This window comes from Mixophyes fleayi, chromosome 2 (genome assembly GCF_038048845.1).
Source record: "Mixophyes fleayi isolate aMixFle1 chromosome 2, aMixFle1.hap1, whole genome shotgun sequence".
Lineage (NCBI taxonomy): Eukaryota > Metazoa > Chordata > Amphibia > Anura > Limnodynastidae > Mixophyes > Mixophyes fleayi.
The window spans coordinates 372,797,456-372,824,521 of record NC_134403.1 but is presented as its reverse complement, the minus strand read 5'-3'; the positions used below and the strand labels follow the sequence as shown (position 1 = coordinate 372,824,521).

Genomic DNA, 27,066 nt, shown 5'->3' with positions numbered 1-27,066 from the left:
GTTTCTTTACACAATGTAATGGGTTTTATACCTGAAGATCCTGATCCGGGAATTATGTTACAGAATAGTGGTATCATTTATATCCATATACTATATAGTGAGAATAGTGTTGGTGTCACCTATGTACAATAACACACGTGGTGCTGTGGTCGGGATGTTGGATGATTCACATTTTGCAGATTAACTTTAGATCCTGCAGGAAATGTCCACCGTATTTAACTTTTATTTCTATATATCACAATATTATGCAGCACTTTAGAAAATATTTAATAATTCACATTAGTCGCTGCCCCATTGAAGCTTAGTGTCTAAATTCTGTACCCCACCCACAAACTGGGGTCTATTTCTTCAGCACTCGGTTAACCTACTGGTATGTTTTTGGAGTGTGGGAGGAAACCCAATACAAACACAGGGAGAACATCATCATTTATTTATATAGCGCCAACATATTCCGTAGCGCTTTACAATTGGGGACAAACACAGTAAACTTATAACCAAACTAGGTAAAACAGACAAAGAGGTGAGAAGGCCCTGCTCGCAAGCTTACAATCTATGGGACAATGGGAGCTTGATACATGAGGTTAAGTCTACATTTTGCATTTCAGCCCAGCCAGACTGCAAAGGTGACTCATAAGCTAGATCAGGGGTGTCCAACCTTTTAGCTTCCCTGGGCCACATTGGAAGACGACGAGTTGGTTTGGGCCGCACATAAAATACACTAACACTAACGATAGCTGATCATCCAAAAAACCATAGAAAACATAGTTAACATATTAAACTTACTTGGAAATGAAGTTAGTAAGAGTTAGGAAACCTGTTGCAGAATCATGATTAAAGCAGTAGTCCCATTACCAGCTGCAATTTAACTTACCTGCATCTGCCCCTTAGTGGGGTTCGTGGAATTAAATGCCAAAAACTTTTTTCTCCTCTCTTTCTGCACCCATGGATCATTTTTTTTATTGACCAGTTTGAAATGGTCACCGATATAGGTAGCATCAGGAGGACTAATAGAAATCTACAGAGATTTAAAGATAGGGTGGCGGGAAAAATGGCTCATGGAGCAGCCTCCGATGAGGGTAACAGTGGGTGATAATTTCACCCTACTCAGCACTGCACATTTAAAATGGTTTAAAATATTAAAAATACAATTATCTCAATATTTATATTAGATACATACAGAGAACACAGCTAGTTCATAATTGCATGGTGCAGAAAGTCCAAATTCAGAGTAACAACAACAAGATACTGGATAATCTTTCACTGCTGCTGATAGTTCGTGCGGGTGACTTCTCTGTGCTGCGCTACACAATGGATGTTGGGTGTGATGACATCACCCCTGACATTCACTGTGAGCGCCACACGGAGGAGGAGACCAGGGAGGGAGCCGGAGCGCCAGCTGATGTGACCGCAAGGTAAGTATTTTCTTTTTTTTTTTCTTGCAGGATTTTTTTTTTCAGCGCTGCCCCCACAACCAAAACTCCTGCTGGGCCGCGGGTTGGACAACCATGAGCTAAATGATCCTGTCGCACAACAATGTTGGTCAGGGGGTAGTTGTCTTGTGTGAAATTGTGTAATGGGTGGTAATAGGGTAATGTAGTGAGGTTAAGAGGGTGGTTGAGGAATATTATAAGCTTGTCTGAAGAGGTGGGTTTTCAGAGAACGCTTGAAAGTTTGTAGACCAGAGGAGAGTCTTATTGTGCGAGGGAGAGAATTCCACAAAATGACTGCAGCCTGAAAAAATACCTGTAACCGGGAATGGGAGGATGTAATGAGGGTGGATGAGAGACGCAGATCTTGTGCAGAACGAAGTTGCCGAGTTGGGAGATATTTTGAGACAAGAGAGCAGATGTATGTTGGTGCAGCTTTGGTTACAAACTTCATACGGATGGGGCCCTGGTTGGGAATCGAACCCATGACCCTGAGGCTGTTCTACCAGCCTGAGGGGTACTTACAAGACCTACCTACTAGACACACCAGACCCAGCTCACCTTTCATGCTGGAACCAGCGTTGATGGATCATCAGTGTCGCCAGGCCGCCATTATGGGGACAACTATCTGTAGGAGACCCTAAGCTCTACATTGCTTCCTCACTGTGATTAATTAGGTGAAAGCTACAGAGCGGCAAATATCCAACATCTTATCCACCGCTCTTTCCCACAACTCTCTATTTGTCCAATACTCAGGGCCTTGTTTGGTGTATTCTCTATGCCTTAGACCCAGCTGAGTGACCACAGCTTGTCCCAAGCAGCAGAGACCTGATGTTCACCAACACTATGACAATACCAGATGTGGGTGGTCCTAGGTGAGTATCAGGCCAAAGTTGATGGTCTCTGAGACATATGATCACCGTATAATCTACTACATCACGTCGCTCTGTATGAGCCAAGTACTAGAGAGCTAAGCGGAGATTTGTAGATGTTGGATGAGGTGCGATCTTCTCATTCTCTAGGAACGTCATTACCAGACCCCCCCGATGACTTTGTGTCTCTCGTCTGCACGTTTATGTTAGGGTAGGTCAATACCTTAAATATATGCTGTGAGGCTGTTAGCTAGTGAGAATTCTTATAAGTGAAATTCTTACAAGTGTATTAACTAATTTAGTTAGTACAGTTAGAGATATACAGGAGGGGAACCTTTTACCTGCAAAAAATGCTACATGAGGACAACAATCAGCCGTGAGCTCGGATATCCTTTACCACCTGGATTGGTAACTGCATGGACTCTCCCTGGTGATGTTTCTTACACTTATTCAGGCTGCTGCAGTATTGAGTTGGTGATTCCTCTTATGCTGCTTGGATTCCCACCTTTACACCGCACTGTTGCTCCACTTAGCTTGAACTGTGAACTGGCTCCCTCTTGTCCTGTGGACTTATATAACCAGCTCAGTGCACCTTGTATTATGCCTTATGTTATACGATTGCCTTCCAATCATACCTGATGTCACTGTCTCATCTAACTTTTTTCTAAACTCACCCATCTGGTGTCTCTGCTTCTTATTCCCTGACTCATACTTTACATCTCTTCTTCCTGTATTCTCTCTGTCTCCTTTTACAAATCGCACTCTTACCGCTGCACTTGACTGTCGCCCCGGCTGTCACCGTCAAGCTTCGTCAGTCCCCGCCGCAACTGTGGCACACTAAACTTACCCGCTATCTTCAAGAATGCTCCCACAGTGCAGAACGGCTCTGGGGAATATCACGCACTCATGCTGACTTCCTCCACTTCAGGTTCATACTTGCCTCTTACAGTTCGGCCCTATCGCTCTCTAAACAATCTTTCTTTAAAGTTCTTATTTCTTCCCAATCCTCCAACCCCCGTCGGCTTTTTGCCACCTTCAACTCCCTCCTCTCCCACTTTCCCCCCCACACTCTGTCGACTTTGCTACCCACTTCACCTCCAAGATTGAGTCTAGCAGTCCCTTCTTACCCCACCCTCCATGCCCATTCTGTCCCCCTTCTCTGCTGCTATCTCCTTTCTCCCCTCTTGCTAGCTCACCCTCCTTCTCTTCCTTCACTCCGGTATCTGCAGATGAAGTCCATACCCTTCTCTCTTCCTCTCCCCCGTCCACTTGCCCACAGGACCCAATCCCCTCCCACCTTCTCCGCTCCCTCTCTCCCGAAGCCTGCTCCCACCTTGCCCACCTCCTCAACCTCTCCCTCCCCTCTGGAATCTTCCCCTCCTCTTTTAAACATGCTCTTGTCTCCCCCATACTCAAGATACCGTCCCTTGATCCCGCCTCTCTCTCTAATTACCGCCCTATTTCGCTTGTTCCTTTTGCCTCCAAACTCCTTGAACGGGTTGTCTACAACCGTCTCACCTCCTTCCTCTCCTCTCACTCACTCCTTGACCCGCTCCAATCTGGTTTTCGCCCCCTCCACTCCACTGAAACCGCCCTCACTAAGGTCACTAATGACCTTTTCCTCGCTAAGTCCAATAGACACTACTCCCTTCTTATCCTTCTTGACCTCTCTGCTGCCTTCGATACCGTTGACCACACACTCCTTATGCAAACTCTCAAATCTATAGACCCCTGTAACACTGTCCTCTCCTGGTTTTCCTCTTACCTCTCCAACTGCTCCTTCTCAGTCTCTACTCATGATTCTACATCACCCCCTCTTCCCCTACCTGTTGGCGTTCCTCAAGGCTCCGTTCTTGGCCCCCTGCTTTTCTCCCTCTACACCTCCTCCCTTGGTGTCCTCATCCGCTCCTTTAGCCTCCAGTACCACCTCTATGCTGATGATACCCAAATTTATCTTTCATCCCCTGACCTCTCCCCTTCCCTTCTGTCTCGTGTCTCCTCCTGTCTCTCGGCCATTTCATCTTAGATGTCCCAACGCTTCCTTAAACTCAATATTTCCAAGACCGAGCTTATAGTCTTCACCCCTTCCAGGACTCTCCCACCTTCCCCTCTCTATTTCTGTTAATAACACTACCCTCGTTTCTGTCCCCCAAGTCCAATGCCTTGGGGTCATCTTTAATTCCTCCCTCTCATTCAATCCTCACAATATGTCACTCTCAAAATCCTGCTACTTCCACCTTCGTAATATATCTAAGATACGTCCCTTTCTTACCACAGAAGCCACGAAAACCCTTGTTCACTCTCACCTTGACTACTGTAACCTCCTTCTCTCTGGCCTACCTGATTCTCACCTTGACCCTCTTAAGTCTATCCTCAATGCTGCTGCCCGCCTCATTTTTCTCTCCCACCGCTCTGTCTCTGCAGTCTCCCTCCAACAGTCACTACATTGGCTCCCCATACCCTACAGAATTAAATTTAAACTCCTCACCCTCACCTTTAAAGCTCTTAGTCAATCCTCCCCTCCTACATCTCCAACCTCATCTCTACCTACACTCCTAGCCGCCCCCTCCGCTCTGCCTGTGACCGCCGCCTCACTACTTCACTGATCACCTCTTCTCACTCCTGTCTCTAGGACTTTGCCCGGGCTGCTCCCCAGCTGTGGAACGATCTTCCACGTTCCATCAGGTTAGCATCTACTCTCAAAGGCTTCAAGCGTGCCCTTAAGACTCATTTCTTTATTCAAGTCTATCAGTCCTCCTCCTAACTCCCCTGTCCTGGCTCTCTCCCCCAGTTAGTACCACCCTATTTGTGTCTCCCCCTTCCCTTTAGGATGTAAGCTCTTAGGACCAGGGCCCTCTTTCCTTGTGTGCTCCTTCTACTATTCCATCACCCCCTGTACCTCTTGGCCTGTTTCGCTAGCCCTGTTTTCTTAGGCTTCAACCTACTTCTGGCTGATTTCTACCATCACTTTCACTATCTGTCCCAGAAATAATCTGATTTGCTTTCCCCCGTCACCTGTGTTTGTATATATTTTTGTATCATGTTGTGTCTTTGTTCTGTTTTCTGTATATGTAATGTACGGCGCTGCGGACCATTTGTGGCGCCTTATAAGTCAAAGATAATAATAATAATAATATATAGAAAGTTATCAATAATTCATTAAAATAATTTTTATTAAGAAACGGATCCATAAGTTACACATCTATATAAACGCAGGAGCCTCCTCACTGGGCTCAGAACACGGACGTGACGGGAATCAGGAAACGTGTGCGGAAAGCGCAAACCATCCTTCCTCCTTCTCAACCTGCCGGAGAGACATCAGTCAGCAAGCATGGCTGGTACTTGTAGTTCTAAGAGTAATGCACGAGAACGTTTAGCTATATACAGTGACGGCAGATAAAGGAAAGTGCTCCATGTAAAATGACTAATACCAGTGGCTCATCCTCAGCCTACAAATTCTGTGAGCTGAGCCGATATTTAGTCTATATATTCATAAGGAACTATGAGACACTGGTTCCATCCATAATATGGCCGCTAGGAACTAGTGAGACCATTGAGGCACTGGTTCCATCCACAATATGGCTGCTAGGCGCTAGTGAGACCATTGAGGCACTGGTTCCATCCACAATATGGCCGCTAGGAGCTAGTGAGACCATTGAGGCACTGGTTCCATCTACAATATGGCCGCTAGGAACTAGTGAGACCTTTGAGGCACTGGTTCCATCCACAATATGGCCGCTAGGAACTAGTGAGACCATTGAGGCACTGGTTCCATCCACAATATGGCCGCTAGGAGCTAGTGAGACCATTGAGGCACTGGTTCCATCTACAATATGGCCGATAGGAACTAGTGAGACCATTGAGGCACTGGTTCCATCCACAATATGGCCGCTAGGAACTAGTAAGACCATTGAGGCACTGGTTCCATCCCCAATATGGCCGCTAGGAACTAGTGAGACCATTGAGGCACTGGTTCCATCCCCAATATGGCCGCTAGGAACTAGTGAGACCATTGAGGCACTGGTTCCATCCCCAATATGGCCGCTAGGAGCTAGTGAGACCATTGAAGCACTGGTTCCATCCACAATATGGCCGCTAGGATCCAGTGAGATCATATGTTTTAATCACATTTGCTAGATGACTGTTTAACAATCTACTACTCTAGTACTATGTGGTTCACAGAATACAGCCTGATACTAGGGTCTTCCCTTCATCCACCGCACTACAGATAGGACAGATATTTTTTGGAACAAGCCTTATGATCATTTTGTTTCAGCCTGTGGTATAATTTAAAGGTAAACAACTAAATCTATGGATACAGCGCACCAGCCCAGGCACGCGGTAAGAGTTACAGTAACAATCAGGGCATGATGCTATTGGGTATCGTGTCTTACCTTCCTCCGACGCCCGTCCGCTGATGCCCTCCCTGCCAGGGAAACACTGGATCTGAGAGACGTGTTTGATCTACAGAAATGGAAACGAGAGTTAGCTCTGCAGGCCAGGGATCAGCACACAATGTTATCTCTCATATAGGAAGTAATCAGTCTGGGAATGATGCACTGTAACGTGCGGACAGATTCAGAGCTGGAGGAGAACGTCGCTTCTGTTTTTTCATGTAACACACAAATATCAATTTTAGATTTCAGTGTATAAATAAGCTATCAAGTATTTGTGTGCTGCATGAAAAAACAGTCAGTATTTAACTTATGTGCAAAACAGAAAACTAATTTGCACCCCTTGCATTGTAACATGGTTTTGTCCAGGAGACTGAAATAAGGATCCTCTTCATTGAAGATCCTTAATGAATCAGGCCCCTGGCCTCTCCCCTATGACCTGTGTACTAGTTATCAGACTCTACCTCCTCCCGCTGTCCCTGCTGGCTGCAGACGGGGTCTCCTCCATGGAGGAATCTGCAAGACGACTCATTGGGACGACAGCATCGATTCTCCGCTCTCTTCCTCCTGGAAACACAAGATTCAGCTCAGCACATCCCACAACAAAGCTCCTAAAACTACAAGTCCCAGCATTCCCCGAGTACTGGAGTGTTCCAAGCTGCCTCCTCACAACACAAAGAGGAATAACAAGAGAACTTGGCCTGAATAATCTAATCATTGTTAACCCCTAAACCCCAGAGGTGGATTATACCACTAAGACCAGAGGGATGTCTATGGATTCGTTATATTACTTATTATTCCTACGTTACTATTACATATTCTGCGCGATCCCATTTAGCCTGGAATGTGTCTCCCTAGTTCTCTGAGGACAGGATGTGTAACTATAGGGGCTAAGTCCCCTTTTTTAATGATGTTAACGGGGAGAGAGCTTTAGAAGGGATCAGACTACAATAGGTTTCCCCTCTTTTACTACTAATAGAACCAATGGATCCATGTCAGCGTGGATCTACTTGTAATGCCTGGCGCAGGTCAGGTGACCCCAATGGGATTTGCTGACAATGCAGAAGAACTCAGGTGACATTATACAGTGCAGCCGTAGTGTAGCAGCTCCTGGACGGCGCTCATACAGGTCAATCTGCGGCATGGCGCCACCGCGTGATAGCCACAAACATGGCGTCTGCTCTCTAAAGGTTTCCTGCCCAGATGTCCACATGAGGTGCCCATAAATCCCACCATTTTGAAACGCTAAACACAACCGGCCACAGATCGAGGCAACACGACGGCCAATCCTGGTGACGCGCGATACCTTTCATACCTCCGTCCGCCATCAAATACTCCAAGTATTAGATATTTATAGGAATATAAACACACATTCCAGTGGCTACATAACGGTAAGACATGCTGGAGCCCGGCTCTCGGTACTGTACCTGAATCCTCACGTTGTGGGGTGATGGGCGAGATGGCCGGAGAGACGACCACGTTCCGCTTCTGCTGCTCAATGAGGCTCAGGAGTTTGTCTCGCGCCTCCGCGCTCTGCCGGTTCAGTTCCGCGATCCTCATGTCCAAAGTCATAGGGCTCTGTACAGACACCGCGCTGTGCTGGAGAGATCCACCGGGGAGAACTACGGCCCTATCCTGTACAGACACAATATGCCGGTTACATAACCTTCACATTTATTACAGCTGAAGTAATGACACCAAACTTTGATCAAGAGAGATAAATATAAAGAGGTTTATGGTAGCGATTATAAATATTTTGGGGGATTTCCCGGTGAACTCTTAGAGGAGTGACGTTGGCACCATCATGTGATTGTGCATAAGAGGAAAACACTGTTTACAGGAGTCCAAAACAACCATTCTCTGCATGGAAAGGATTACTCCTGAAAGTTACATCATATGAATATTAACAAAGACCGATGCAACCTACAGGACAGATTAACGTGGTGCTGAACAACTCTTATTATCATCATCAGAATACATGTAATACTTTGCTTTAAATTGATTTTATTAAGATGCCCTTTGTTGTAGCATGAGTAATACTTCCATCCATCCACTAGGTGTCACTCTTTAGCCTTTGCTCCAGCATGTGCTTGCAGAGAGCTTACTTTGTCCGCAGCGCTCAACGGACTATTGAAACGAAGCTGGGTCAGCTGAGCCTTTAACAAGTTGTTCTGATTGGTCAGCTCAGTCATCTGGGCCACGATCTTGTCCTTAGACAGGTAGCTGGCGCTCAGGTCCTCGCTGCCCGAGTCCTGCAGGACAATGTGATGTTTATTCGGCTGCGCGTCGCCTTGGGAAGCGTAGAAAGACTGAGGCATGCTGGGACACGCAGAGCTCTGGGTGTCACGCGGTAATGTCCACCTCTGTGCAAGGAAGCAGGCGTCAGCGGAGCTAGGACCGTTACCGGACACAGGGCTGTCGTTGGTTTTGCCGGATGTCGTTGTGTTGGTGGGTGATGAAGACGGAGAGCCAAGACTGCTCATAACCACTGCGGTAAAACAAGAAACTATAATAAGGGTCGGACACAGCTTAATATTTATTATCCTATAAAATATTCTATATATGTAGCCAACCTCCCAATATTTGTACATGCAAAACAGAATCCCACAGATCTAGGACACTATCTAAAGCGATCCTCATATAGTACAAAACGTTAAATAGTAAAGCACAGCATGTCAGTTATGCTCGTTGCGATGGACCAGTACGTGAACCGATCAATCTGCAGGCTGTTACCTATGAGACTAACAAGCCCCCACTGGCCTAAGCAATAGCTGCTTTCTCTAAAGGAAGGAATAGGGAGCATATCCTGGATTATACACACGTCCGGTATCCCAGGCATCTTAGGTCAGCGATACGAGGAACGTTAACATGTAAATGTGGCCTGGCGCACATGAAGTATTGTCACTGCTAGTTCGAGTCTTGTGTGGAGGTTTTGAAGCTGCTTTGTGCCATATAAGACGTTTAATAACATACAGGTGGATAATACAGGTACAGAGTGAGACTAATGACAGCAGACGTCACTTACATGGAGACTGGCGACTGAAATCCTTCTGAGTTTTCTGCCTGGGCGGAGATAACATGACAGCGGGCTGGAAGTTGTAGACAGAAAGCGCTTCCATGGTGTGTTTTATAGGTCCCATCTCTGCAGACGTGTGAGGACCACTAGGGGGCTCCACTGGGCTCTTCTGTTCTTCCTCAGCATCCTGCAAACCTGGGAAATGATGGAGAGTTCTCAGGTCCAATCAGAAGTAAGAGGCAATGACCGGGAGCGGAGAGACAAAGACAGGGGCCACAATACTCAATGGAGGACTGGAAAATGGGTACGATGTCCATGTCATCCAATCAGATTCTGTCTTTTTCAAGTGCAGTTAAAAAAATAAAGTGAAAGCTATCGTCTGATTGGTTGCTATGTTGCACCAGCTTTCATAAATGATTGTAAATGTAAGTAAATATGGTTCAAGGATACAGATGGGGCCAGATTAGGAATACAAATATTGGGGGGCTATTGGGGTCCCAAACACACAGGTTACCAGGATTCCCCCCATTGCTGAATGCAGAAAAGCTTCACACTGCGATAGAAGGGATATAATACAATAAGCCGCTTCAGAAAGGGGGGGGGGGGCGGAGCTGGAGACAACCACTCCGTTATTACAGGTTTATTCCAGTGTCATTACATATTAGATTGATATTTAGGTTATTATCTTACCGAGCTCAGTCATAAAACTCAGCACCTGGGTGGATACTGATCCAGTTGGGGCTGTAACTGGCTCCTTCGTAGCCGCAGGACGGCTGGGGAGCGACGGAGACGATGGCTGCTCAGACGCAGACTGGTGACTGAGCTGTAATATGAGAGGAACATCCAGGAAGTCTATAAGAAGTTAAAATCGCTTTCCTAGAAGACTATACAACAAATCAGAGACGTGTTCTGTACTGGACAGATCCAGAGTCACTAATGAGGGCTTACGTTTCACCCTCAGAGGACAGAACATAATAAATGTCCAGTTGTTGGTGTATTTTGCATCTGGCTCTCACGTGATAAAAACTTATGGTGTTTAAAAGGAACAGACAGAGTATTTAGTCCATTAATGTAACATCTAAGTGTCCGTGGAATGTATTCACATCCCGCAGAGGAAGGATGGCGGATGGAGGGTATTACCTGTGACACGGAGCCACCTTCTTTCACACAGAGGATTTCAGCGGTTAACGCGTCTATCAGCAGCCGCTGCTCATTAAGCTCCTCCTTCAAACGTCGCCTCTCCGTAGCCTCCTGGCGCAACTGGCGGTCACTCTGCGGAGGAATCACAACATGGCGGCTTTATACACAGGTCACATTTCTCAATACAAGTCTTATACCCATGTGTATTAATAAATCTATGCATTGGTAAAGTTATACTGTCCCATCCTCCATATGCTGATATTTTAGGAGGGGAAGTAAAGGGTTTATCCGCTTTTAGACACCTCCTCTTTTTTATGTTTTGACTACTCATGCAGCATATAGCCTGGGGTCCCTCCCACTGCGACAGAAGTACTATGCGGGCAGCACAGTGGACACGCAGTCGACATTCTGACTTTTATTAGAAGAGGCGATAGATACAAATGTTTGGACTCCTCACTGGGACAGTCACATTACTGTTATCTTACAAATATTCAGTACCCACTTCTGTTTATACTGGTAGAATGTTGCTCAGTCTGTCTATAGGGCAGCGGAGGGGGGAGTTACGTTAATACAGCAAATTAACTAAAAACTAATAAGAAACTGTAGATGTTATATTGTAATATTAATATGAATTAATATGTAACCTTAAAAGATGAATTTGGACACAAACTCAGGGGGTTGTGTACATCTCCCGTTTTCCGCCACTCTCTGGTCCCTTTGACCCTACCAAGCTCCCCAATTATGGCAGACAGCTCCTCTGTCATGAGGCCATGCACAAAATATTATGAGGGAATTATCCACCATCAATACATCCAACAAGGGGGCAGAAAACGGGATTATTGACCAGAGACCAAAAACAGTTACCCTCTAGTGTATTATAAGCAGAGTCTGGCACCTTTATAAGAGTTAGGCAACGCCATGCCCAGGACTATTACCACACACGTTTCATTGGAAATAAGAAACAGATAATAAAATGACGGCTCTGATAAGTGCATTTAGTAACTTTGCTTCTCAAGCAAAATCTTAATTTTCCCTTTGTCTCTTGCAAACAGGAAAATGAAACAGGGTTGTGGTAAGAACAACGTTTACAATTTATGGACTTGAAATGATGTAGTTTGAGCCTGAACCTGTCCCCAGTGGAATCATCCACGGACGGTACGTCCTGTCCCACCAGTCTCACCTCCTTCAGGTAGGACACCAAGCGCTTGATGGAGCTCACAAGAGACAGGGTGAAGCCCGTCAGCCCCTGCGCCTGTGGCATGGATGTCACCTCCCGGCCGGTCTCCCTCTCGTAGGCCTCCAGCTCTCGCTCCACGTCCTTTATCATCTGGTTCAGAACATCCAGGCTGGACTGACTGCAGGATGTCAGCTCACAGGCCGAGGCCACGGACAGAGAGGGCTCCGTTCTCTGGGAGGAGGAAGATCGAATCTTCTTTCCTGTAATAGAAAGAGGGGATCCGGTCAGAGGTTCTGGAGACATTATAGAGACCCGGGAGGAGGACACTTTGTGGGGACAGTGAATGCGGAATTTACTCATCTCACAATGTTTCCCCGAATCTCCCGGTGACCACCAAGGAGTTATTATGTATCCACAAATCTTGTCTGGATTTAACCCAACCCATCCCTCTACACGTGACCGTACCAAACATTGAAATATTTGGGCTTTGATTTCTGGTGCTGGCTGCTGCTCTGACTACTAGGTGGGAGTACTCCCCTTGTACATCATAATATCTGATACACCGAGGCTCAGTACTACTCTGACCATTAGATGGGAGTACTCCCCTTGTACACCATAATATCTGATACACCGAGGCTCAGTACTGCTCTGACCACTAGATAGGAGTACTCCCCTTGTACACCATAATATCTGATACACTGAGGCTCAGTACTACTCTGACCATTAGATAGGAGTACTCCCCTTGTACATCATAATATCTGATACACCGAGGCTCAGTACTACTCTGACCATTAGATGGGAGTACTCCCCTTGTACACCATAATATCTGATACACCGAGGCTCAGTACTGCTCTGACCACTAGATAGGAGTACTCCCCTTGTACACCATAATATCTGATACACTGAGGCTCAGTACTACTCTGACCATTAGATAGGAGTACTCCCCTTGTACATCATAATATCTGATACACCGAGGCTCAGTACTACTCTGACCATTAGATGGGAGTACTCCCCTTGTACACCATAATATCTGATACACTGAGGCTCAGTACTGCTCTGACCATTAGATAGGAGTACTCCCCTTATACATCATAATATCTGATACACTGAGGCTCAGTACTACTCTGACCATTAGATGGGAGTACTCCCCTTATACATCATAATATCTGATACACTGAGGCTCAGTACTGCTCTGACCATTAGATAGGAGTACTCCCCTTATACATCATAATATCTGATACACTGAGGCTCAGTACTACTCTGACCATTAGATAGGAGTACTCCCCTTATACATCATAATATCTGATACACTGAGGCTCAGTACTGCTCTGACCATTAGATAGGAGTACTCCCCTTGTACATCATAATATCTGATACACCGAGGCTCAGTACTACTCTGACCATTAGATGGGAGTACTCCCCTTATACATCATAATATCTGATACACTGAGGCTCAGTACTGCTCTGACCATTAGATGGGAGTACTCCCCTTGTACACCATAATATCTGATACACTGAGGCTCAGTACTGCTCTGACCATTAGATAGGAGTACTCCCCTTGTACACCATAATATCTGATACACTGAGGCTCAGTACTGCTCTGACCATTAGATAGGAGTACTCCCCTTGTACAGTATAATATATGATACACTGAGGCTCAGTACTGCTCTGACCATTAGGTGGGAGTACTCCCCTTGTACATCATAATATCTGATACACTGAGGCTCAGTACTGCTCTGACCATTAGATAGGAGTACTCCCCTTGTACAGTATAATATCTGATACACTGAGGCTCAGTACTGCTCTGACCATTAGTGGGAGTACTCCCCTTGTACACCATAATATCTGATACACCGAGGCTCAGTACTGCTCTGACCATTAGGTGGGAGTACTCCCCTTGTACACCATAATATCTGATACACCGAGGCTCAGTACTGCTCTGACTACTAGGTGGGAGTACTCCCCTTGTACATCATAATATCTGATACACTGAGGCTCAGTACTGCTCTGACCATTAGATAGGAGTACTCCCCTTGTACAGTATAATATCTGATACACTGAGGCTCAGTACTGCTCTGACCATTAGTGGGAGTACTCCCCTTGTACACCATAATATCTGATACACCGAGGCTCAGTACTGCTCTGACCATTAGATAGGAGTACTCCCCTTACACACTAGAATATCTGATACACTGAGGCTCAGTACTGCTCTGACCATTAGATGGGAGTACTCCCCTTACACACTATAATATCTGATACACTGAGGCTCAGTACTGCTCTGACCATTAGATAGGAGTACTCCCCTTACACACTATAATATCTGATACACTGAGGCTCAGTACTGCTCTGAACATTAGATAGGAGTACTCCCCTTACACACTATAATATCTGATACACTGAGGCTCAGTACTGCTCTGACCATTAGATAGGAGTACTCCCCTTGTACAGTATAATATCTGATACGCCGAGGCTCAGTACTGCTCTGACCATTAGATGGGAGTACTCCCCTTGTACAGTATAATATCTGATACACTGAGGCTCAGTACTGCTCTGACCATTAGATAGGAGTACTCCCCTTGTACACCATAATATCTGATACACTGAGGCTCAGTACTGCTCTGACCATTAGATAGGAGTACTCCCCTTGTACAGTATAATATATGATACACTGAGGCTCAGTACTGCTCTGACCATTAGGTGGGAGTACTCCCCTTGTACATCATAATATCTGATACACTGAGGCTCAGTACTGCTCTGACCATTAGATAGGAGTACTCCCCTTGTACAGTATAATATCTGATACACTGAGGCTCAGTACTGCTCTGACCATTAGATGGGAGTACTCCCCTTGTACATCATAATATCTGATACACTGAGGCTCAGTACTGCTCTGACCATTAGATAGGAGTACTCCCCTTGTACAGTATAATATCTGATACACTGAGGCTCAGTACTGCTCTGACCATTAGATGGGAGTACTCCCCTTGTACAGTATAATATCTGATACACTGAGGCTCAGTACTGCTCTGACCATTAGATAGGAGTACTCCCCTTGTACACCATAATATCTGATACACCGAGGCTCAGTACTGCTCTGACCATTAGGTGGGAGTACTCCCCTTGTACACCATAATATCTGATACACCGAGGCTCAGTACTGCTCTGACTACTAGGTGGGAGTACTCCCCTTGTACATCATAATATCTGATACACCGAGACTTAGTACTGCTCTGACCATTAGATAGGAGTACTCCCCTTACACACTAGAATATCTGATACACTGAGGCTCAGTACTGCTCTGACCATTAGATGGGAGTACTCCCCTTACACACTATAATATCTGATACACTGAGGCTCAGTACTGCTCTGACCATTAGATAGGAGTACTCCCCTTACACACTATAATATCTGATACACTGAGGCTCAGTACTGCTCTGAACATTAGATAGGAGTACTCCCCTTACACACTATAATATCTGATACACTGAGGCTCAGTACTGCTCTGACCATTAGATAGGAGTACTCCCCTTGTACAGTATAATATCTGATACGCCGAGGCTCAGTACTGCTCTGACCATTAGATGGGAGTACTCCCCTTGTACAGTATAATATCTGATACACTGAGGCTCAGTACTGCTCTGACTACTAGGTGGGAGTACTCCCCTTGTACATCATAATATCTGATACACCGAGACTTAGTACTGCTCTGACCATTAGATGGGAGTACTCCCCTTGTACACCATAATATCTTATACACCGAGGCTCAGTACTGCTCTGACCATTAGATAGGAGTACTCCCCTTACACACTAGAATATCTGATACACTGAGGCTCAGTACTGCTCTGACCATTAGATGGGAGTACTCCCCTTACACACTATAATATCTGATACACTGAGGCTCAGTACTGCTCTGACCATTAGATAGGAGTACTCCCCTTGTACAGTATAATATCTGATACACCGAGGCTCAGTACTGCTCTGACCATTAGGTGGGAGTACTCCCCTTGTACACCATAATATCTGATACACCGAGGCTCAGTACTGCTCTGACCATTAGGTGGGAGTACTCCCCTTGTACAGTATAATATCTGATACACTGAGGCTCAGTACTGCTGTGACCATTAGATGGGAGTACTCCCCTTGTACAGTATAATATCTGATACACAGAGGCTCAGTACTGCTCTGACCATTAGGTGGGAGTACTCCCCTTGTACACCATAATATCTAATACACCGAGGCTCAGTACTGCTGTGACCATTAGATGGGAGTACTCCCCTTGTACAGTATAATATCTGATACACTGAGGCTCAGTACTGCTCTGACCATTAGGTGGGAGTACTCCCCTTGTACACCATAATATCTAATACACCGAGGCTCAGTACTGCTCTGACCATTAGATAGGAGTACTCCCCTTGTACAGTATAATATCTGATACACCGAGGCTCAGTACTGCTCTGACCATTAGGTGGGAGTACTCCCCTTGTACACCATAATATCTAATACACCGAGGCTCAGTACTGCTGTGACCATTAGATGGGAGTACTCCCCTTGTACAGTATAATATCTGATACACTGAGGCTCAGTACTGCTCTGACTACTAGGTGGGAGTACTCCCCTTGTACACCATAATATCTGATACGCCGAGGCTCAGTACTGCTCTGACCATTAGGTGGGAGTACTCCCCTTGTACACTATAATATCTGATACACCGAGGCTCAGTACTGCTCTGACCATTAGATGGGAGTACTCCCCTTGCACAGTATTATATCTGATACACCGAGGCTCAGTACTGCTCTGACCATTAGATGGGAGTACTCCTCTTACACACTATAATATCCGATACACTGAGGCTCAGCACTGCTCTATTAGGTGGGAGTACTCCCCTTACACACCATAATATCTGATACACTGAGGCTCAGTACTGCTCTGACCATTAGATGGGAGTACTCTCCTTACAGACTATATTATATGATACACTGAGGCTCAGTACTGCTCTATTAGGTGGGAGTACTCCCCTTACACACCATAATAACTGATACATTTGGGATCAGCACTGCTCTGACCTTTCGTTTGGAGCTTCCTGGGGATTTTCGGCTGTGGGTTCAGCACTCGGCCAATCACAGAGCTCTGTTCCTCTGGCGGTACTTGTTCCTCCTTGTTAAGTCGGGTCTTCATATTGTCCACCGCTGCGGTGGCGTTTAACGCTGCAGAAGGAAGCCCGGAAATTATTATCAGTAAATATCAGCTGAATGCAGCCTGTCAGCTCACTAGGGACCGATCCCTCACTAATGTCACCAATTCCGAGGCTCCAGTCTGATGGATATCGCTGCAGCTGTCCTGGGTGCAGGATACCAGAAGTGGACATTATAGCTGCGACCAGAGAATCATATAATGAGATCTATACACCGCTCTAACACATTCTTACCTATCTGGCCATTTGGAGGGTGACCCGCGCCTCTCGGTGTTACAAACAGGTTAGCCGGGTGCTGAGGATCGAGATCTAAACTCTCTTCGTTTAATATCCGATAAACCCTGGAAGTAGATGGTATAACAGCGTATAAATAAGATTATCACTGATCCTATCCACAGAGAGCAGAACAGACCTCACACCACTCAGGATGCCACTAGTGGATGGGGCCCGCTCGGGTCACTAGTGGATGGGGCCCGCTCGGGTCACTAGTGGATGGGGCCCGCTCGGGTCACTAGTGGATGGGGCCCGCTCGGGTCACTAGTGGCTGGAGCCCGCTCGGGTCACTAGTGGCTGGAGCCCGCTCGGGTCACTAGTGGCTGGAGCCCGCTCGGGTCACTAGTGGCTGGAGCCCGCTCGGGTCACTAGTGGCTGGAGCCCACTCGGGTCACTAGTGGCTGGAGCCCACTCGGGTCACTAGTGGATGGAGCCCGCTCGGGTCACTAGTGGCTGGAGCCCGCTCGGGTCACTAGTGGCTGGAGCCCGCTCGGGTCACTAGTGGCTGGAGCCCACTCGGGTCACTAGTGGCTGGAGCCCACTCGGGTCACTAGTGGCTGGAGCCCACTCGGGTCACTAGTGGCTGGAGCCCACTCGGGTCACTAGTGGCTGGAGCCCACTCGGGTCACTAGTGGCTGGAGCCCACTCGGGTCACTAGTGGCTGGAGCCCACTCGGGTCACTAGTGGCTGGAGCCCACTCGGGTCACTAGTGGCTGGAGCCCACTCGGGTCACTAGTGGCTGGAGCCCACTCGGGTCACTAGTGGCTGGAGCCCACTCGGGTCACTAGTGGCTGGAGCCCACTCGGGTCACTAGTGGCTGGAGCCCACTCAGGTCACTAGTGGCTGGAGCCCACTCGGGTCACTAGTGGAGCCTCTGTCTCACAGATTTACACCAGCAGAGATTAAATGATCTGTCAGTAACTTCTATGTGACAATCATTATGCTGAGTACAACTTACTGTAATAATGATACACAGGACGTAAATCAGCAGATGAAGCTGCAGGTGGGGCAGCTGTGAATATCAGACACTCCTTAGCAACGCCTATAACCGTGGACACCAACGTCTCCATGATTGGCGCAGAAGAGCATAACCTCGACCCAAATCGCTGTTTGTGATCTCACGTGTCTGTGTTTCTGCAACTGCGCCCGGTTTTACGGGGAACCTCCGAGCCAAGATGATGACATCTGTGGGGTCGCGAAAGTTTGTCCCGGACGACTGAATTTGGCGGATTTTTATAATTATAAGTGTAAAACCTCGAAGTGGCAGCTTAGTGCTTGATTACAACACGCAGCATCCCCCCCAGCTCATCTATCTGTGCCCTGCTAGGAGCTGTAGTACAAGGCAGATGTATATACCTGCCGCATGTCTGTGAGCTCTTGCTGGTGACCAGAGGTACCACAGAGCTGACAATCTACATCTATCTACGTTACTCACCTGTCTGTGTGAAGGCCAGGCTGGAAGTTGACAGAGATTTCCACCTCATCATCGCTGGTTTCAGATTCCTCTACTTCATTAAGAGCCTAAATGACAGAAAAGATCAAACATGATTTTACATCACATTTTCCATTACTCTGTGTAACACCGACAGATGGTATATACTGTACTGTACATCTGGGAGCTCCCAATAACAAACTATCACAGTTACTGGGAACAGAAATATGGAAACCACTAAGAGATGCCACATCCTGCCTCCGGTATCCACGCTCCCGGTACCTGTGAGTCCATGACGCTGTCGCTGAGGATGGACAGACGGGTGGGAGGATCCTTTCTGTGAACGATGACGCCGCGAGATGTATCCAAGTCGCAGGACGGAGCCATGGTCACATTGGGGAAACCTACAGGCGATACACAGCAGTTTAGCGACCAATTTATCTCCAATAATGATCAAATCACAACATTTAAATATGGAGGAAACACAAAGAAGCAAAATACAGAGTCCCTCAAATAGATTCTGTAACCCCATTTGTTTCTGGTTTTCCGTGATGCTTACTGTAAATATAAAGAGTTGTATCTCTGAAAACCTGCATGTTGTAGGAGCATCTGTTTACAAAGATGTTATTAACTCTGGGCAAGATCCTCTCCAGCCAGAGCCCTCCTGTCAGTCTTATTCACAATGCAAACACTTGGAGGCGTGGCCTAACAATAAATGGGTGTGGCATCATAAGAGACCCATTATGACATCATTAGAGGTGTGGTCATACCCAAGAGTACAGTAATATAACAGACTAGGAAAGTCACATGATTTGTGGCTCCACAGGGAATAGCTGCAGGGTATGCTGGGACTTGTAGTGCCACAGGTTGTCCTGTCCTTTGCACAATTTGGCAAATAGCATAACATACAGGATACATTATATTAAGCTGTCTTTTAGGTTCCCCATTAATTTATCTAAAGGTTTGTGATAGTGTAGATTAGCTACAAGCTCCGTCACTGCCTTAGATGAGAAAGACGAGGAATCAGACACAGTGTTTCTGGGGCATTGAACGGGTGACACAATAGTTACACGAAGAATCCAATGGTTATAGGGTCAGCTCTTCATGTGCTGTGTGCGATAGATGGAAACGAAGGGTAGAGTCAGACGGGTGTATTATGCGCCATGTTCCTTTCACTAGCAAATAAACCCCAAGTAAAAAAAATAATCAAAAGTAACAGCTACAATCACTCCAGATGCCGCTTGGAGCAGAGAGAACTAGGAATATAGAAGCTCTTCTGTAGAGGTGACACATAGGTGGCGACTGCTCTATGTGACGCTATTGCTGTGTTTGTCACAGCAAAATCTGCTCAAAGATTTATAAAGTTCGGCTTTTCTCAGGCAGTTGAACGGCCCCGTCTGAGACCACCCATAGCGCCAATCACTTGCGGAAGCTCCTTTACGTAACGGGCAGAGGCAGTAATAATACTACCTGTGCGCCTGCGCGGAGCGTCTCCAAAGAGATCCTTCACAACAGCCATGGCCCGGTCTGAGCGCTCCAGGACATCCTTCATCTGGTACTGATCAGACAGTATCTGCAGGAGAAACACAGACTGTAACACGTGTGATACGTGTCTAACACTTCCAGGTCACACGTGTTCACTATTCTATGCCATAACCTAGATTAGTCATCGTTTTACATACAGCTCTAGGCCGCGTTGTACACTGAATTGTTAAAAAAAGTTTGGATGTGCCTGGGACGAAGACAAAATTGGTGTTTTTTGGCTTTGACATTAATCACAATGGCCTGAAGAATCGTCCTATTTACCATTATTCCTTGGCTGATATCTTCAGGCCTCTACTAATGATTTATAATTCTGCAGTGTCATGTGACTACCATGACAAAACATCACATGACAGTGAGCAGAGAGGCTTTGGAACTGGCCTGAGTTTAGTCTGACCCATGAACTGTAAGATCCTCCCCCCCCCTCTACCGTTACATGTGTCTAAGGCAGCCTTATTTTGTAACCTCGAGAGATTTTGAAAAGGAGATTTGTATGAGTTTTTCCTGTTACATCACCACGTGACCTCACTATGGATTCCCCCCAGGTTGGCAGACCTGAGCCACACAAGGCATTACTATTACATCCATCTGCTTGGGTACAAGCCATGAAAATGGGCCCGGTCACAGAGATGTACCCTGGTCTTTAAAGGGTTAACTAGCACACTGAGGTCTAAAACTGCAGCCGTCAGTCAGAATCCTCTGCTGTAGGCCGTCCTCCATGCCGAGTCTTGTGGTTGGTACTATGGTTTCCCATTACCTCCATCATTAGTGCCAAACGTTTCCCTTCCAAAGGGTCTGGGGTGCCACCATTTTGTTGTCTCCACTTCTTCATCAGTAATTTCTCCTGAAGATCATACTGAGCCTGCCATTGGTTCTTTGACTTGTGTATTTCATGCCGATGTGCCTAGATATAGACAATAACACATTAGACGTTATTTTTCGCTAGTGATTACAAAGCCCCGCGGTCTGGCAGATAACACAGCGCTCCGGACCAGCATAGACCAGAGGACGGATCTCTAACCCTGGAGAGGAGCCGGATACACTGCTCAGTAAACTATGGATCTATTATACCCATTACAGGTAATGGGCAACCCAACATGTCCACATAAAGACTTGTGCAGACTGACCACCACCCACCCAGCCGGGTCACCTGGACGTCTCCTTATTACTAACATATAAATCTGTGAGAACAGACAATGCACAATATTACAGAACCGACTCTATCCTGTAATCTGCCCACTCACCAGCTCTTCTGGGGTCGCTCGATGCACAGTGAGATCTTGTACTGAACTCTGAAAAACAACACAGGGATCGGACATGAACCAACTGCTGTCAGATATTATCCTGTGCAAATCAGCTCACACCGGGGGCCTGTCAAACACATGGTGGAGGCAGCCATTATGTGTCTGAAACATATGTAGCCCATCAATTCACGAGGACCAGTAACACCACGACCCGGCTAACACGCATGAGGCCCGGCATACGCGCATGAGGCACGGCTAACGCGCATAATGTACTGGTCCCAGACAACTGATGGGCTACAGTCCCATTAGTTCTGCCCATATAATGGCTGCTGCCGCTGCACTGAGTACCCCTATCCATTGCTGGCACTGCCAATATCTTTACGTTACTGGCCATAATCTCACATACATCCCAGGCCTGTCGCTGCGCCGTCTTCTTCTTCACGGGGGCCGCTTTCTTCCGACACGTCCGGCTGCTCGGGTGACGGGCGTATTTTACAGACATCTGAGGAACAGAGTAGAAGAGATATAATACACTGACAGACAGAGGTTTACATCCCTCCATGACAGACTGTTTCACACTTGATATTTTCTAGTTTCCCCCCCCCACCCATAAAACATTCTGGGACAGATGTGGAATCTTTTCTGGTAGCAAAATAACAATGTTTTCATTTTGTAATTCACTTGAAAGGATTCAGCTTTGGATGCGCACAGATCCCTCCAGATGTCCCCCGGTACCGGGAACACCGTCACCCTGTACCGGGAACACCGTCACCCGCCAGTAATAGGCTCTGATCCTGTGCACACGATCAACCGCCAGTGACACCCCCTGATCCTGGGCAATGACACCCACCAGGAACACCCCCTGATCCCAGACAATGACACCCGCAAGTGACGCCCACTGATCCCGGGCAATGACACCCACCAGTGACACCCACTGATCCCGGGCAATGACACCCACCAGTGACACCCTCTGATCCCGGGTAATGACACCCACCAGTGACACCCCCTGATCCCAGGCAATGACACCTACCAGGGACACCCCCTGATCCCGGGTAATGACATCCGCCAGTGACACCCCAGGGTCCCAGGCAATGACACCCACCAGGGACACCCCCTGATCCTGGGCAATGACACCCACCAGTGACACCCACTGATCCCGGGCAATGACACCCGCTGATCCCGGGCAATGACACCCACCAGTGACACCCCCTGATCCCGGGTAATGACACCCACCAGTGACACCCCCTGATCCCAGGCAATGACACCCACCAGGGACACCCCCTGATCCCGGGTAATGACACCCGCCAGTGACACCCCAGGGTCCCAGGCAATGACACCCACCAGGGACACCCCCTGATCCCGGGTAATGACACCCACCAGTGACACCCACTGATCCCGGGCAATGACACCCACCAGGGACACCCCCTGATCCCAGGCAATGACACCCACCAGTGACACCCCAGGGTCCCAGGCAATGACACCCACCAGTGACACCCCCTGATCCCGGGTAATGACACCCACCAGTGACACCCCCTGATCCCGGGTAATGACACCCACCAGGGACACCCCTGATCCCAGGTAATGACACCCCCTGATCCCGGGTAATGACACCCGCCAGTGACACCCCAGGGTCCCAGGCAATGACACCCACCAGTGACACCCCCTGATCCCGGGTAATGACACCCGCCAGTGACACCCCCTGATCCCGCTAATAACACCCGCTGATCCCGCTAATAACACCCGCCGGGTCACCACTCACCTCTCCCCGCTCGGTGTGTTGTGGATTGAACGTTACCGCCGATCCTGGTCCAATCCGCGCCGGAGCCCCGACCCTGACGTCACTTCCGGTCCGGTCACCATGACGACCGCCTGACTGATATAATGGCGGCTGTCACCTGACACCTGTCCCTAATGTCGGGGCAGCACAGTCCCCACGTTTACACATCCCTGTCTTACAGTACTGACACAGTGCAGCCCCTACACCTGTGTGTCAGGTCCTGCTGGGAGTTGTAGTTCTCCTCAGTCAGTACTGGGGTCACTGTGTACAATGTCACTGATATTCAGCCTCTAGATCAGTGGTAACTGCCTTGTGGTGGATGTAATACCCCCCCCCCCCTTGTAATATGGAGGTATGTGCAGTATGAGAGGGGCGACATGTTACCACTATAGGGGGTAGATGGATCTATGCCCCGGCTATAATATGTGTGACAGGACGTCTGCTGCTGGGAACCGGCTGGGCTCACTGTGCCACCGTTCCCTTTTGTTATCCCAAATGCGCCCTCTTGCCGCAGTAGGAGGGGCTTAAGCTGTTTCCACCACTGGACTTCTTACCGGTATCCAGTACTGGGATTCCTCTGTGTAACTGGCGCTGCTAGTGTACCCCGTTACTGGTGTACCCGGGCTGGTACCCCTCACCTCTTACTATGGATCAGGGTTGCTGTGGATGGATCCCCCCTGGCCTATCACACTGGTCAGAGCTGCTGGGTAGCGGGCAGAGCGGTGGTACTGGGTGCTGGGTCCCAACCTCAGACATCCGTGAACGGATTAGATTTAGGGTCTTATCTGTAGGTCACAGGATTTTCAGCATGGAAGATGTTTTCAAGCAGGTCTTTAAAGCAAGCGAAGTTTATTTGCAGTCACACTGATTGAAGGTATCAGTGCTCAGGTCAGATGGAATCAGAAGAACACTTTCCAATACAAGACAGTGCTTTTATACAGATTTGGACACAGCTTCACAGGCTATTTTTAGAATCAGGATGCAATTTGTTTACCAAACATGGATTTACATGCAATGCAAAGCTAACAATATTTACACTTCTATGTTATGTGCTAAAACTTGATATTTGCATTATTTGAGATGCAGTCACACCAGACAGCCAGGCAGCGGCCCCCTGCTGGGTATACAGATTAAACAGGTGTTTGTCACTTCACATAAAGACTTACTTAGCATTGCCTGCTATCAGCAAACAGACTTCCTCTAGCAATGTTACAAACCCAAACAATGACACTTGCACACAAAACTGTCACACGCCGGCCCCGCGGACGGGCACCGGCGGTGTTACCTTCCCCCTGTAAGCGGTGATTCTGGTATCCTGATTACACCTTGGATGCATCCACCATCGGTTTTACGTATGTGCAAACCTATTCGTCTCTCTCATTAACTTCTACTTGTTCTCCATTGGTCCTGGCATTTTGGAGCACTATTTAAACCTTCCACTTTCTCTTGTCCGATGCCTGTTCTTCTTGTTCATTCACTCTCTGCAAGGATCTGGCTCCCTTCGGTCTGACTTCCCTGGTGTGCTCTGAGTTACCATCTACGGACCAGCTATTCTACTCCGCTACTGCCTCTATTGAACTGCAGCTGTACCAGTAATTCACCTGCTGTTGCTCTGAGTTACCATCTTCGGATCAGCTAACTTCTACTCCGCTACTGCCTCTATGTGGACTGCAGCTGTACCAGTAATTCATCTGCTGTTGCTCTGAGTTACCATCTACGGATCATCTAAGTCCTACTCCACTAGCATCTCTATTGAACCTCTGCTCAGCACTACTATTGGTCAGCTTCTCTGCTACTATTTTCAAGTGCTTCTCTAAGTTGTTGTCATCTCTCCTCTGTGTCAAGCTCTGCCTACTACTCTGACAATACTCACCTAGGGGACTGTGACCTGCGGACTAGGGGCAGCAAACTCCATACCCTCTTGCTGGGGTCTCTGGCGAACACCACCTACCCGTTAGACTCCGCGCCCCTGAGTGAGCAATATCATCTGGCAGCCACAAGGGATCCACTAAATTTCCATAGAACTTGTGACAAAAACACATCCCAATGTAACAGGATAAGTGCATTTCAAATTATACATTGGTGCCTGCACCTCTGATTGAAATACATTTCTACAATAAATTATTTCTACATGATCCAGCCACAACTAAGCTATTTAGAAGTGATCCAGTCACAGGAAGTTATGGCGGTATGTGCGTTATGAGAGGGGCGACATGTTAGATACTAGTATTGGGGGTAGAGGGGCCGGTGTTGGGGTTCCCTGCGCCCCTCTCGCCATGAAGCACCTCCTGCATCCCCCCCCCCCCGCTCTGTTATCCATGGAGTAGGGAATCTTGGCTGACAATGGGTAATGTGCAGGAACAACCCACGATGCAGCATTGTTATAATAATGGGTTATGGTGCCCGCAATGTCCCCCACCATGCCAGTTTCCGCTCGTAGTCCTCCTGTGATCACAAGGTGTACCGTCATCCCTCCATCATCTGGGGATCCTTTAGACTATCCACCTATACCAAGTTACTGTCAGATCTGTGACAGGATCTAGACCAGACATGGCATGTCGCCCATGGTCATGAAGGAGCCTATACTGGTCGGCCTCTTCTTCGGGGTAAGGAGGGGGCACTTCCCACGAACAGGGATTATTGTGTTTGGTGCATTGGCTGCGTCTTAGAAGTGATTTCATATATTGAGAGATCGGCATATTCTTGAGGTTAAGTAACCAAGCACCAGGCCCAAGGGGGACAGGGCACCTCAGGATTCTTGCAGCTTGAGCTTGATCCGGTTGGAGGTTAATCTAGGACAGTCCCACCAAATGTAGCCTGGTGTCCCCAGGCCTCCTTCACACCTACAGCTAACACCAGAGACACCCGGGTGCATGTCAGACAATTGGGAGGGGGGCACCTGTACCATCTAGACGGGACCTTGAACTGCATTTATAATACTGATAAGCTTGAGGAGCTTCCTGGGTATATTGGTAGATCTTGGGCCAGATCTGGTCAGTGTCCGACCAAATTCCGATCTGACAAATGTTCTATTAGCATTTTATAAATAACAGAGATGGTATATTTAGGCTCCTGGGAAACAGCAGAGTTCCTTATATGCAGTCAGAGTCCTTCTCACTGAAAGAAAATGTCTAGCTTGTAGTAAGAGCCAAAACTTGTATGGGGGTAGATTAAATTTCTCTTGTAGGGTACTAAAAGCGCCCTCGGGAACGCCATATACGGAGCTTAGATCGTAATTTGGAGATGGATGGGATGAGGTTCGCTCTGTATAAACCTGAGGGGTCTTTGGTTACCAGTATTTCTAAGCATTTGAAATGGCTGGGATGTCAGGTGAAGGGAAAAGCACATTTTATGTGGTCGGGGGGCTACAGATTGGTATAGTTTATTTTAAAGTTAGATAATTGATCAGATTTCAGTAATTCTAATATGAAATTTGGAAGAGAGGTGACTGGCTTAGTGGTGATTGCTAACATGTTATCTGCAAATATGGCAATCTCATCCCCTTCACCTGGACAACCGAAATATCAGGGCTCTTCCTGATTGAACTAGCACAGGACTCCATACAAAAACCAGGGGGGCAG

General features: G+C 47.4%; 1 protein-coding gene across 3 annotated transcripts; it reads right to left on the bottom strand.

The window, feature by feature from the left end:
- Positions 1 to 5,451: 5,451 nt before the first annotated feature.
- SPICE1 (spindle and centriole associated protein 1) lies at positions 5,452 to 23,575 on the bottom strand. Of its 3 annotated transcripts, none has more exons than XM_075197428.1 (18): positions 23,468 to 23,575; positions 22,115 to 22,210; positions 21,709 to 21,756; positions 21,222 to 21,368; positions 20,393 to 20,495; positions 19,205 to 19,326; positions 18,926 to 19,011; positions 17,452 to 17,558; positions 17,090 to 17,230; positions 12,030 to 12,286; positions 10,850 to 10,981; positions 10,400 to 10,532; positions 9,719 to 9,904; positions 8,799 to 9,181; positions 8,121 to 8,328; positions 7,158 to 7,260; positions 6,694 to 6,763; positions 5,452 to 5,603 (listed from the first exon to the last, which is right to left on the bottom strand). In XM_075197428.1, the coding sequence occupies exons 2-18, from the start codon at positions 22,208 to 22,210 to the stop codon at positions 5,556 to 5,558; spliced, it is 2,370 nt and encodes a 789-aa protein (XP_075053529.1). In that variant the 5' UTR covers positions 23,468 to 23,575; the 3' UTR covers positions 5,452 to 5,555. The 3 variants fall into 3 exon arrangements, with proteins under 3 accessions (XP_075053529.1, XP_075053531.1, XP_075053530.1); XM_075197430.1 differs by having other exon boundaries at positions 5,562 to 5,649; positions 23,468 to 23,569; XM_075197429.1 differs by lacking the exons at positions 20,393 to 20,495; positions 21,222 to 21,368; positions 21,709 to 21,756; positions 22,115 to 22,210; positions 23,468 to 23,575 and adding an exon at positions 19,482 to 19,613 and having other exon boundaries at positions 5,562 to 5,649.
- Positions 23,576 to 27,066: the final 3,491 nt, after the last annotated feature.